The 13,433-nt window shown below is 40.2% G+C and overlaps 1 protein-coding gene across 3 annotated transcripts in view; it reads left to right on the top strand.

Annotated features, from left to right (window-relative positions):
- nlgn1 (neuroligin 1) overlaps positions 1-13,433 on the top strand; it is a 366,749-nt gene that overhangs the window by 341,569 nt on the left and 11,747 nt on the right. For all 3 annotated transcript variants that reach the window (XR_003673863.1, XM_028444111.1, XM_028444110.1), the window contains 4 exons: positions 3,130-3,342; positions 7,950-8,216; positions 8,303-8,664; positions 10,471-10,631. Coding sequence is in view for 2 of the 3 variants with exons in the window: in XM_028444111.1 (XP_028299912.1) it covers positions 3,130-3,342; positions 7,950-8,216; positions 8,303-8,664; positions 10,471-10,631 (1,003 nt within the window). In the remaining variant the exon portion in view is untranslated. The remainder of the gene's footprint in view (positions 1-3,129; positions 3,343-7,949; positions 8,217-8,302; positions 8,665-10,470; positions 10,632-13,433) is intronic.

Here is a 13,433-nt window from a genome sequence, read left to right as displayed (position 1 = left end):
ACCGCAGCTAAATTGAATCAATTAAAATCTTTCTTGTAGATGGCTGCTGTTACTTCCACCAGATTGGGCTTTGATCAAGAAACACACATATAAATATAGAAAGCAGCAGGGAGGGAATAGGAGGGGAATGAACTCAATTAAAAAGTCAGCGGGGCTGGATGTGCTTGAGTTGCTGAAAGATGTGTGGATGTAAATTCCCTGTGTGGGACTCTGTACATACACGCCACTGCAGTGTGTGATGGAGAGGCTTTCCTGAGTGCGCGGCTCCTCTCAGGGTTTGTTTTACATGCACGTGTGTCTTTGTGTGTATTGCACTTGATTTGTGGTAAATATTGAAATTTATAGCATTTAATATAGCAATTTCTTACTTATGTTTTGTATTCAATACACGTTCCAGTCAAAGCATTTCTTTTTGCCTTCAGTTTATTCCAACAGAGTGCACACACGTGCACGAGTCATACCGGCCTAATCCAGCAGCACATTTTTCTGTGTGAACATATTAGTTTTGGTACACACAGACCTCCATGATGCAGATCTCATAGCAGCTGGTTTATATTTGACTGGAGCGCATGAGTTTAAAATCTCCCTTCAGGCCTTAGATTACGATCTCTGCTTGCAATATTCAAAATGATGAATAACTTTTCCTTTCCACGTGCAATATATTTACAGAAATGCCTTCCATCATTTATTTGATGCAGTCTTTTGGCTGAAAACAATAACAAGAGTGTGTGGATAGCAAAGGAAAATCGATAATAATAATAATAACAATAATTTATTTGAAATTCAGCGCCTTTCAGGTCACCCAAGGTCACTTAACAGTACATGATAAAACCACAACAACAAAGTATAAAACCACAATAAAAATTTAAGCTAAAACAGTATAAAAACAACAGTAAAAATGAAGCTAAAACACAGAGACAGAGCAGGTTGGTCAGGTGGGAAATGCTGTTGTGAATAACTGGGTTTTGAGTCCGACTTTGAATTGTGAGAATGAGTCTATGTTCCTGAGATCCAGACAAAGTGAGTTCCAGAGCCGGGGAGCAGAGCAGCTGAAAGCTCTGCTCCCCATGGTGGTAAGGTGGGCTGGTGGAGTGAACAGATGAATGGAGGAAGATGATCTGAGGGAGCGAGATGAAGTGATGAGATCAGTCAGGTAAAGGGGGCAGTGTGGTGAATGGTCTTACAAGTTAACACAAGGATCTTGAAGTGAATGCAAGATTGAATGGGAAGCCAGTGGAGCTGGTGGAGAACAGGAGTGATATGGGAGATAGATAGATACTAACTGAAGTTTATGGAGGGATTTGCTGGGGAGACCAAAGAGAAGGGAATTGCAATAATAGAGCCGGGAAGTGACGAGACTGTGGACAAGGCAGTGTGAGGGGGGAGGGAGTGGCGGAGGCAATTAATGTTGCAGAGGTGGAAATATGCAGACTGGGTGATATTATTGATGTGAGATTTGTAGGATAGAGTGCTGTCGAGGATGACACCCAGACTCTTAACCTGTGGGGAGGGGGAATCGCAGCAATTGTCAATTTGGATGCAGAAACTATTGGATTTGGAGAGTGTTGGTTTTGTACCAATAAGGAGAACCTCTGTTTTGTCACTGTTGAGTTTTAGAAGATTATGATTTAACCATGATTTACCTTCTGTGATACAGTCAGTAAGGGGGGGGTTACTGGTGAGGTAGAGCTGGGTGTCATCTGCATAACAGTGAAAATGATTCCATAATCATCCTCTCCAAGAGCACGGCATGGAGTCTGCGCCTACAGACACGCCCACTCATGCATATGAATGGAGCCCCAACAACTGTTTTTAGGAGCGGGCTGAAACGGACTTTTCAGAGGGCTAAAACTCCAGAAAACAGGCAAGTTTAAGTAAAAAACTATGTTGTTGGGGTTGATAAGAACAAATGAAGATGGGTGAAAAGCAGCATAATACTGAACCTTTAATGTGTGCAATTTCAACATTGTAATTAGTTAGTACACAGTCATAATTGGCATAATCATTAATTTCGGTTGCTTGGTTTTCCTCATTTTTCATTTCAGCCAAGAATTTTCATTTCGGTGCATCCCTAATAAATTCCCTGTTTTCCATAAATGCAATACACGACGTACTGTCTCTCTACGTGCCTCTGTATGTCCTGATAATTAATTTATTCGTATGGAGCAGACAGTGGTGAAGAAGCTTTGGAAAGGAGAGGGAAGGAGTTGTGTGAGAATTGGTGGAGTGCAGGGGAAAAGCAATCGGGCAGGGTTCACGTGTGAGCTGCTCCAGGGACGCCTGCTGCAGGTAATCGAGCTTTTAGCATGGAAATCAGAGGCTGAGGCGAAGGGGAGCAGTGCGAGCTGTGGATACTCTCCAGGGCTCGTGTCTTGTCAGTACATTTATGATCACTGAGGTTGGATCTGTAGAATGACCAGGAGCTTGGGAGGGCTTTGATCAGATACGGACAGTGTATGTTTCAGGTTTATGGGATGTGTCTGATTTACAGCATCCACTTTGTATCATCCGTGGTTTCAAACAGTGAGATCATTGTGCTCAAGGTTAGCTGATTTAACCTTGTATCATATTCTAGTGCAGGGGGTTCTAAATTGGTTTCACTCACATTTTGCCACGATCATGAAATCGCCACCTACTTTTTTTTTTTTTTAGAATTCAACCAACCAAAGTTTGTTTTTCAAAAATAGCTGTTGAAAACACATATATAATGTTTTTTTAAAACATGCATTTCACAGCATGCCTGTCAAAAGAAGAGTTTTCTTTCAAAATAAAGAAAAGTCCAACATGAGAGACAAAGAGACATGAGAGTAAAGGTCACGCTGTATGTAGCGCATGTGATCAACAAGCATTAATAAATGTATGTAATGTGTAAAGATATGTATTTATTTTTTCATCCGCCTTAAAAAGCGATTTAAAGCACAGCTTAGCCCCATACTGAGAATATTTTTTTACTCAGTTTACTGACAAAACGTTAAAGATAAAAAGTAGCAAAGCAAAATAATTGAAATCGAATTTGCAATAACGCATAATTGGACTGAGTAACTATACACACACCCAATCATCTGCTGTGTGTTTAATCATTTCTACCTTAAAAACCGACTAACCTTGCACTTTCTTTGCCCTCTGCAGGTTTCCTCGAGCACCGGCGACCAGGCTGCCAAGGGAATTATGGTTTGTTGGATCTGATCCAGGCTCTTCGTTGGACGAGTGAGAACATCGCGGCCTTCGGGGGTGACCCGCTGCGTATTACTGTGTTTGGCTCGGGCGCCGGGGCTTCCTGTGTGAACCTCCTCACACTGTCTCACTACTCTGAGGGAAACCGATGGAGTAACTCCACCAAAGGTAAACACTATCATCTAACAGAATACATGTCTATAACCACAGCAACACACTCGTGTTCGACTAATGCTGATTATTTCATGATTTCCTTTTGCTGTTGTTGTTAATGCTTGGCTGTGTGTCCTAAAAAGACCCTTTTGTTGCGTGGTTTCTGCAATTCATTATAAATGCAGCATTCTGTGGTGATAATGAGATGCTGTCATAGTTCAGATGAATAAATCAAGTTGTGCTGAATGAAGCTGAAGTGAAATATAAAGGAAGGCTAGATGACGTATAGTTTTGTTGTCCTGACTGGTAAACAAATATAAAGAGAGAAATGATTGAAAGAAGTAACAATAGAAGTGCCAGTATTTATTATTTTACAACAGAAAATAATTATGTATATTGATTGAAATACTTTGTTAGGGCTGCACAATTCATTATTATGGACAAAGTAAAACAAGAAAATCTAAAAACCGATTTTTCCTTGTGATGAAGGTCAATAGCAGCTCTAAGTCTTTCAGCAAAGTGCCACTGACTACACACTACTAGTTTGTGATTTTGACAGAAACCAAAACATCGTTAGCAGTGAAGGCGTCACCCTCAACTTTGCACTTTATACTCATAGATTCATCTGGCGACATCGCATTTCCTCTCCAAACCACATTAAGCATGGTAGGTCGATGTTTGGATTGCATATTGGCAGCTGTGCTATTGGCCCAGTGTTTAAGGCAGTGGACTACAGTAATAGCTTTTATTTTTCCTCATTGGCCTGGTATTGATTACCCGTGGAAGCAGCACAACTTTGTTTTAATTGGATATAGACGGATTTCACACGTACATGTGGGGACACATAACTTTGTTTTTACAACAAATGTTTGACTCCATGTTGCAAAAAAAAAGATAAAAGTGTGTGTTTTGTTAGTGACACACACACACCCTACCTACACACAAGCATGGGCATCAGACTGGGGGGTAAAGGGTACTGGGGGCCCAAGGCTGGGGGTGAGGGCCCTTGGAAGTTTGTTTTATATATATGTTGTTTAAAATGCATTTTAAACAATTTTAAATTATTTATATTGGAATGAAAATGGCCTTGTGTGAAAATAAGCTGGCAACATCACAGACATTTACAATCATTTCCTTTCATCCATCAAGGAGAATCCCAACATAAGTCTGGAAAAGAGGTATGATGAACCACTGAAGGACAGAAACACTATCTACAACAGTGGGAAGCAAGCAATGGCAGGCTAAAAATCATTGTGTGACAAATGGTGTGAAAAAAGACGTACGCTCGTAACAATTTAGTTTAAATCTGTGCGTAGGACTGGATTCACGCACCTATCCATTGAACGTCTAAATCAGCGTGGATGTGATAAGATCGGCTACGGGATTTCCCTCAGCGTTTTTATATATGTTATAATTTAACATTATTAGACCGACAGTGACATGTAATGATTCAACAGTGAAGATACTGAAATTAATATAAACACACACAGTTCGCTGAATGCTTGACTGTGGGTGTGTTAAGAAGTGGGAAGTGGATTAAGGAAAAGACGGAAAATGCTATATATTACTACTACTACTACTACTAATAATAATAATAATAATAATAATAATAATAATAATAATAATCACAAATTTTGATGTTCTGATCACATCAGGCTTAATGTATTCCTCTCACCATCTGAGCTTCAAACAGGCTGTGAATGTGTAACAGGTAAATGTGACTCAATATAAAACGCTTTGGTACTAAAGCCTCTAAAAGTGAAGTCCTTTTCCCAATTTGTCAATTGCCAACCCCGCCGCCTCCCGCCTCTGCCCGATACGATCCCCCCTCAACACAACGCACACACACCGGTCGGGTCGTGGTGAATAGTCTGTTGAAGTGTGTGTGTGTGTGTATATGTGGCTGCTAATGAAGGCTGAACTTAAAGCGTTAGCGTTCAGACATAAATATCTGTTAATCAGAGGTCAGCTGACCACCTGCATGGAGATCCCAGCTACAGAGCTCCGTGTCTGACTCAGATTAGAACGATTAAAGAAACTAACTCACAAAAATGTGTAAATGATACATGTCAACAGCAGCTCAGAGCTTCATGTGTGAATAAATTGTATTATTTTGGTAGTGTGCCTAATTAATCCTTAGAATCTAAAGTATCAACTATGTAGAAACGTACGTCCGCCACCTCAAGACTTAACGTGAAAGACCACACATTTCCACTCTCACTCAAGTTTCTGAACATCAGGATTTTGCCATGCATTGTGACGTATGCACGTTTTTGGGCTTAAGTACCTTTTGTACATGAGGCCCTTGGACTTCAGCATGGCTGTACTAACACGACATGCTTCCCAGACAATAAAGAGCAGGATTGCCATGAGGAAGGCAAGGCCAGGGTATGAAGCACTTCCAAAAGTGAGGAAAAGCCAACCGAACAGAGAGGAGAACCATGGTCCAGGCAGAGGTCAGGACCCTAGAGCAGGAGTGGAGGAAAGTGGGAGCAACGGAGCTTGGATCTCAGGCAATATGGACACGGTGGGAGCTCCCAAAAGGAAGCTAACGTGGGAGGATCAATGGGGGCTCGAGTCATACCAGATCTGCTTCCTGCTGAGGGCCGTTTATGAAGCCGTACCAACCACTGTGAACCTGCACAGACATGGCACAGTATGGAACAGGAAGTGGAAGACGGCCGTAGAAAGAGAGACTAGGGGATGTGGCAGAAGGAGGAAGTCCACCACTGCTGAGCCTCCAGCAGAAGGGTGTCATGGTTAAGGGTCACACAACACCCAGTGAGTGCTGGGTGATGACACAACCTCTTGGCTAAAGGCTACAGTCAGTATTATATGACTAAAAGGAGGAACATCACACAACCTGTCAACACACAAACACACATTAGATTCATTGGTAAATCCATATGCATGAGTGGGCGTGTCTGCAGACGCTGACTACACGTCACAGCTTTACTACCATCCTGATTTTCTTTTGTAATCCACGCACTGTTATAGTTTTCAGCCAAGAAACTGCACATTACAGTGAAACACATGGCTATTTAAGCGGCTTTTGTGATTGTGAGTCCGAGAAACACTGCTTCAGGGTGTGTGTTTATCACAGCAGCAGAGTAAACTGTCAGCTGAGTCAGCTGTTTTAAACACTCACCGGAGTGTTAAGCTGCTAAACCCTTTCTTGTTGTCCTCACCACTTCTCACCACAGGAATAGGCTGTGTCCAAATAGTCCGTCCTATCTCCTTTCCTATCCACTTTTCCATAACCCAGTGGATGACGTCACGGGGCTAAGGAAAGGTGTTAGGAGAGGAGTTAGGAAAAGACCTTCACGTTTGTTTTGACAATCAGACGCACTTCAACGAGGTGACATAATTAATCTGACGGCTCAAAGGTTCGTGACGTCTGCTGTGGTGAAAAAACTACAAATTTCTGAAAATTGACGACTAAAAGCACATTTATTACACTTTCTCAATCTCAAATATCACAAGGTTTAAATGTAAATCAAAGGAAAAGAGGCTACCAGGTGTCACGAGGAACCAAAGTGAAACTAAAAGAACGTCACACTGGTTGCTCACACTCACCTTCCACTCAGAATGAAATATGTAAATTAAAACATAATGTGGCAAAAAATGTCTCTGACTCCCTTTTCTTGAACCACAGAGTGTCTGTTTTATGTCAGTTATAATCTGATATTATGTGTTACATATAATAACATATGGGTTTTAGATTATTTATTTAAAGTTGTTTAAGGCATATTATTACATTGATACATCTCCGTTACTTGTCGGTCATCTTGAGTTTCCTTAAACTCTCGGGTGTGCGTTTCCCTTTAAATGTAGTCACTGCAAGGAATTGTGGGTCAGCATAATCTCATCTCCTTTGGTAAAGGATGCATCAGTGTTTCCTAGGCTAAAGGAGGTAAAAAAAGGAAACATTGAGACACTTTTCCTGAGATTAAAGAGAACTCGGACACTTCCGGATTACTTCAGGACCTCAGGACACTTCAGATTATCTATATACTGGATTATCTATATACTGAATGTAAATATATTATCTGTGGATTAAGGGACTAGTGGTTAAGGGAGCAGGCTTGTAACTGTAGGCTCACTGGTTCTAATCTCTCTGGTCCATCACTGTGGGATGTTGATCAGTCCATTATATTAACCCTAACTGCTCCCTGGGTGCTCACTGTTCCTCAGGGAGGGGTTAAATGCAGAAAACACATTTTGTGTATGTAGCATTATATGACATTAAAGTATATTGTATATTCTATATTGAACCACAGTGTTTGTTTTACCTGAGAGGTGATTTGAGAGGGAGGAGCTCACATTCTTTAGTAGAATAGGAGGAGCCAGGATTGTCAGGAGGAGGAGTTGTGCAAAAAGTGGACTCTGTGGAATAAAAAGGGAGGGAGGAAACAGAACTTTTTCAACTTTGAACCTCTGACTGAGGTTTGGCAAAACCCTTATTAAGTGATTTTTTTTCATAATACTGCCCCTTTAAATAATCGTATGTACTCGTACTTCAAAAACAGCACAATACGCTATTGTTGTCTATAAAGTTGTTTTAGTATTCTGTAATAAATACTTAATCTTTATCCTTTGTTTGTGTCTCCTCTCTTATCCAGGTCTTTTTCAGAGGGCCATCGCCCAAAGCGGCTCAGCTTTGTCCAGCTGGGCTGTTAGTTTCCAACCCGCCAAGTACGCCCGCATGCTGGCCCGTAAGGTGGGGTGTAACCTGGAGGACACCGTGGACCTCGTCACGTGCCTGCAGAGAAAACATTACAAGGAGCTGGTGGATCAGGACATCCAGCCGGCCCGCTACCACATTGCCTTTGGTCCAGTCATTGATGGAGATGTAATACCTGATGACCCTCAGATATTAATGGAGCAAGGTAGGTTTTTACTCAACAGACTATTCACATCCTTCCAGTAATTCTTCCACATGTTTGACCACCCTTTCTGCTCCTTCTCTCACAAGGGGAATTCCTCAACTATGACATCATGTTGGGAGTAAACCAGGGCGAGGGCCTGAAGTTCGTGGAGCTCATCGTGGACAATGAGAATGGAGTACAGGCGAATGACTTTGACTATGCAGTGTCTAGCTTTGTGGATGACCTGTATGGTTACCCAGAGGGCAAAGACATCCTGAGAGAGACCATCAAATTCATGTACACTGACTGGGCTGACCGACACAACCCAGAAACTCGACGAAAGACGCTCCTCGCCCTTTTCACCGACCACCAATGGGTGGCGCCAGCTGTGGCAACAGCTGACCTGCACTCCAGTTTTGGGTCACCAACTTATTTTTATGCCTTCTACCATCACTGTCAGACAGAACAGGTGGGTTTCTCTCTAACAATGCAATCAAAGCCTCAATAAACCACATGCATTCATATCTGTTCTCCAAACCTGATACTAATATATATATATAATATATATTTTGTTATTTATTTTTTTTATTTTTTTCTTCATAATAAAGGAGAACCACATTGAGATAATATTCACTTGAATAACCCAAAAAACAAGCTACAGTAACAATAGCTGGGTTTCCATTACAGATTTTCGTAAAACAAAAGCAATATATATATATACTGTATATAAAGTATAATTACAATTATAATTACTTTGGGCAGGAGCCACGCAACTCCCATGAAATCTCATCCCGCAAGACTTCACTGCAGGAAGACGGACGCTCCAAACCTCTTCATAATCATTTGTTGTTTCACATCTAATGTGGCAGTAATAGTTTTAAAGTATAATGCTAAGGTTTTCTCTTCTGTTTACATGTACCGTGTCATGTTTACTTGGAGAGAAGTCGTCATGTGACCATGGTACGTCACGTTCTGTGACGTGTATTTGCGGAAAAAGTGTTTCCTGAGCGCTTCTGCGACACATTTCAATATCTAAACGTCTGAAATATCTCCTCATGAAAGCGTGAAGACTTTTTAGCGACGTTTGAGTGTTTTTCCGCAATTCAGGTGTTTCCATTAACAGTTTTTGTTACGCGATTTTGATTTTGCGCAATTCCAAGGGTAATAGAAACGCAGCTATTGACAATACTAAAATGTTCTTCAAACAATTAAATAACAAATGAAACAAAGTAATGCGTGCATAAAGAACAATATAAGGCACAGTCACAGGAGAAGAGCTGATGAAATATGACATATTAAAAAAATTGTAAAACCAACCAAGTAATATAAAATAATAACAGAATATGTGTGTTTGCATTCATGCATCCCTATATTGTTAGATACAGATCATGGGCAAACATGGATGGATGGATAGCTTACCGTAACAAGCAGCCTGATATTTAAATATTGAAGTAATTATTGTGAGGTAATGTGGGTAGTCGGAACCTTCCTTCCATCCATCATCCATTTTCTTCCTCTTTATCCGGGGCCGGGACGTGGAGGCAGCAGTCTCAGCAGAGATGCCCAGACCACACACACCTCCTCCAGCTGTTCTAGGGGGACCCCAAGGCGACACCAGGCCAGCTCAGAGACATAGTCGCTACAGCGTGCCCTGGGCCTTTCATGAAGCCTCTTCCCAATAGGACATGCCTGAAACAATAATAGTAACCTGGATAAATAAACTATTTGAAAGGTGTAACAGCAAATGAACATGTTCTACCTTTTTTACTTGATTGGATTTGTAAATGGAATAGTGAGGTTTGAACTACAGAGGTAGGATCATCATTATTATTATTGGTGTGCTGTTATGAAAGCACTGCACAGAGACAGCTGAGCCCTGCCGCCTGCTCTGACCTCTATTAACCGTTTCAGGGCAGAACGACTCTCTCTACTTCCCTAAAGCTTTCCTCTTTATAGAGTTAGGTTCCATATTTAGATCCTATTCGTATATCACATACTATTATAGTTTGAAGGTTTCATCAGCTTTATAAAATTAGCATATGGACACTTTCTTCTGTCACCGTCATTGCTTTGCTTCTCGACTATCTCTGTATTAAACTGCATAATGAGGCACATTTGGCAGGTGAAATATTAAAACTCATCTCATTTCCCTTTTTTCGTCTCAGAAGATGTATTTTTGGTGTCTTTATTGTCAGTGTCTGTGAATTTGAAGTCCATGCCTATGTCAGTAAAGTTTAATAATAGGATGTGATTTGATTCATCTGTTGCTGGCTAGGTACCACCCTGGGCAGACGCAGCACATGGAGATGAGATCCCGTATGTGTTCGGTTTGCCGATGATTGGACCCACCGAGCTTTTCCCCTGCAATTTCTCCAAAAACGACGTGATGCTCAGTGCTGTTGTCATGACCTACTGGACAAATTTTGCCAAAACTGGGTATGTTGACACTACAGATTGTGGGTTTGGTTGGACTCTGCATTCTTTAAATAATGTGACATTTAAACAACTTCAGAAGTTTCAAGTCCTGTAACAAACCAGTGAATCTTAACCTTTGTGAGATCAGCACCCAAATAATCAGGTACAAAGTGCAAATAGTTTAGTTTAGCACACGCAATGTGGTTTACTAAAAATGCAACTGATGTGTGTGGGTGTTTAATGTCTTTATTTATCATGTTTGATAGGCAGGTTTGAACTGACCGCTTTAGTTTAGTTTATTTTCAGCAGTTTTACAACATTTACAACATTCACAGTAATCAGTTTCAGAAGCTCAAAAAAGGAGTAGGCTGAAGCTAGAAAGCTTATATATGCCTACCCCGTAATCAGTGTAATAAACATTTACATTTCCTGGTGATACAGCACAATACGGTCTGTATCCAAGATAAGTAATCAAAACAGCATATGCGATTCCAGAGATTAAAAACTTCAAAACAGTATCTAGGACAACAAAATGTACATATAGATTACTACTACTAATCCTCTTTGAGTTTGACATTACATAGACATCAGACAAAATTTCATCCTCAGTTTCCCATTTACAAAATATTGATGAAAGGAAAAAAAAAAAAAATCTCTACACTCGTGATCACCTTCTATGATCAAGCAACGTAATAATATCCATAACCAGGTGCATGTACAGCCTCTGCATCATGCGCTTGTTTACACAGCAATAGGAGGAGATGAAATCAATTTTCCATAGACAGACACACACACACCGCTATCTGTCACTGATATTGCAAATACTTTCTCAACCATACGATTCGCAACTTTAGCCTTACACTTAACAGCAATGATGAGGAAAGAGCCTGGAGCTACATTTCACAACAAAATTACTACTACAGAGTCCAGAATGGTGTAATTTACAGATCATACTGTATATCAGATTTGATCATAAACTGAACAGAAAAAAACAGCACAACTATATCAATCGTCTTGTTTCTAAAATGTGTTAAAGAAGCAGTAAGACAGTTTTCAATGCCACTCATTACCGATTAGTCACTAGTCACAATTTTGCACATTAATTGGTACGTATGTAGTCTTGCTCCTCTGCCGCCGTCATTACCATCTCCGCCACAGTATATTATTGGTTTGTGTATGTGTATGGTGTTTTTATGTTTATTCATTATTTTTTGTATATTTATGAAAATCTATATACGTATTTTTTTTCTTTTTTATGTTCTAAATGTTTGCCCTATGTAATGTGGTGCGCTACACACAACGGTCGCAGGCGTGAATGAGAAGAAAATGAGAAAAAATAGATCTCTCCTCATTTTTTGTCCTTTAATCAGAGCAGACATTTTTGAATGAATCATTTCTGGTCATTTCTCATTGATGTACTTGGTAATCTTGTATTAAGAGAAAAATGTATCTAATAGATCTCCACCCTGTTCACAAAGCCTAAAGCTACAGTAACTATACAAACAAAATAATGTCCCAAAGCTTCACACTGAAGAGGGGAACCAGACTTTCTGCCCACTCTCACCTTTGCTTTTTTCAATATTTGTTGAATCTCTTGCTACAGCTGTAAGTCAGAACAAAAAAAGAAATCTGTTCCTTTATCTTAGAAAACAAAATATATATTTCAGAGAAATGTATTTATAGAGAAAAAAAAAGTTTATATATTTTGAAAAAGTAAATACCATCAAAATGATATATCTTTAAAATTAACTACATAAAACAGATACATTGTTATACATTTGTTTTGTTTTTTCAGAGAATCTTAAGGATCCAAAGAAAATACAGGGGAGCCCAAATTGTGTGACCGTAGATTGGCAGCCAATAGCAAACTTGCAAAGCACAAAGCAAACCTTGTATTACAAATAAATAATTAAAAGATTGTTAAAGTGTCCCAGCCTACTTTATAAAATAATATGTTGGACTGTTTTTGGACTGCTACCCTTCACAGTAACAGGCAGAACATACAGACTGTTCTTCTTGCTCTGCTCAGTTTGATGGTTATAGAATGCTGCCCAGGGCTAACTACTGTACCTGCACAATGAATGTTTGGGAAGCTGCCTTTCAGCTGAAAGAATGTACCTTGCATATTCTCCCAGTACAAAAACTCTGTACATTTGTGACTCACAGTAATTGAACCTAAAGGTGAATGAATATTATTGCTATTGCATTTGCTCTTTTCTTACATTTATTACAATGGCTTACATTAGTTGATTCTTATGTAATAGTGTATCATGTTACTATAAACAGCCATATTGTGACCAGCAGGCTTAAATGGACCTGTTTGGCTTAATAGACTTGAAGGTGTAATGTGTATTTGTGCTGTCCTTTACATATCTTCTAATGCACTATAAAAGATGGCCGAAGCCTGAAGAGTGACATTTTGGATGAGACAAAATTAAAATCCTTTTCTTCCTTCTGCCATCTCATGTTGCCTGAGTGTCATGGCAGTAATTGTTTTTCTGGAGCATAATAGGGACATTGGCTCTTTATGTGCACTGCCCAGTCCGCCTGAAGGGACTAGAAAGCCTCTAATGATGGAAATATATAAGCCCAAATTGACGTGGAATGCTGGGTACCTGAGAGATTTATGTCCCCAATTTGAATGCTTAAGTGTATTCCTGATGAGGTCTGGCTGGCTCCATATGCCGCTTGCAGACAATGGGGCGCTCCATGACTCACATGGCCAGCTCTGCTCTGCTGTGCAAGTGGGTCTATTAGAGTCAGGATCCTGCAGAGTGTTGTGTATACTAATCAGGAGAGTATTCACTGACCAGCCCAAAGAAC

This window comes from Gouania willdenowi, chromosome 4, assembly GCF_900634775.1.
Source record: "Gouania willdenowi chromosome 4, fGouWil2.1, whole genome shotgun sequence".
Classification (NCBI taxonomy): domain Eukaryota; kingdom Metazoa; phylum Chordata; class Actinopteri; order Blenniiformes; family Gobiesocidae; genus Gouania; species Gouania willdenowi.
The sequence above is the reverse complement of the archived record's forward strand: the minus strand, read 5'-3'. Positions and strand labels throughout refer to the sequence as shown.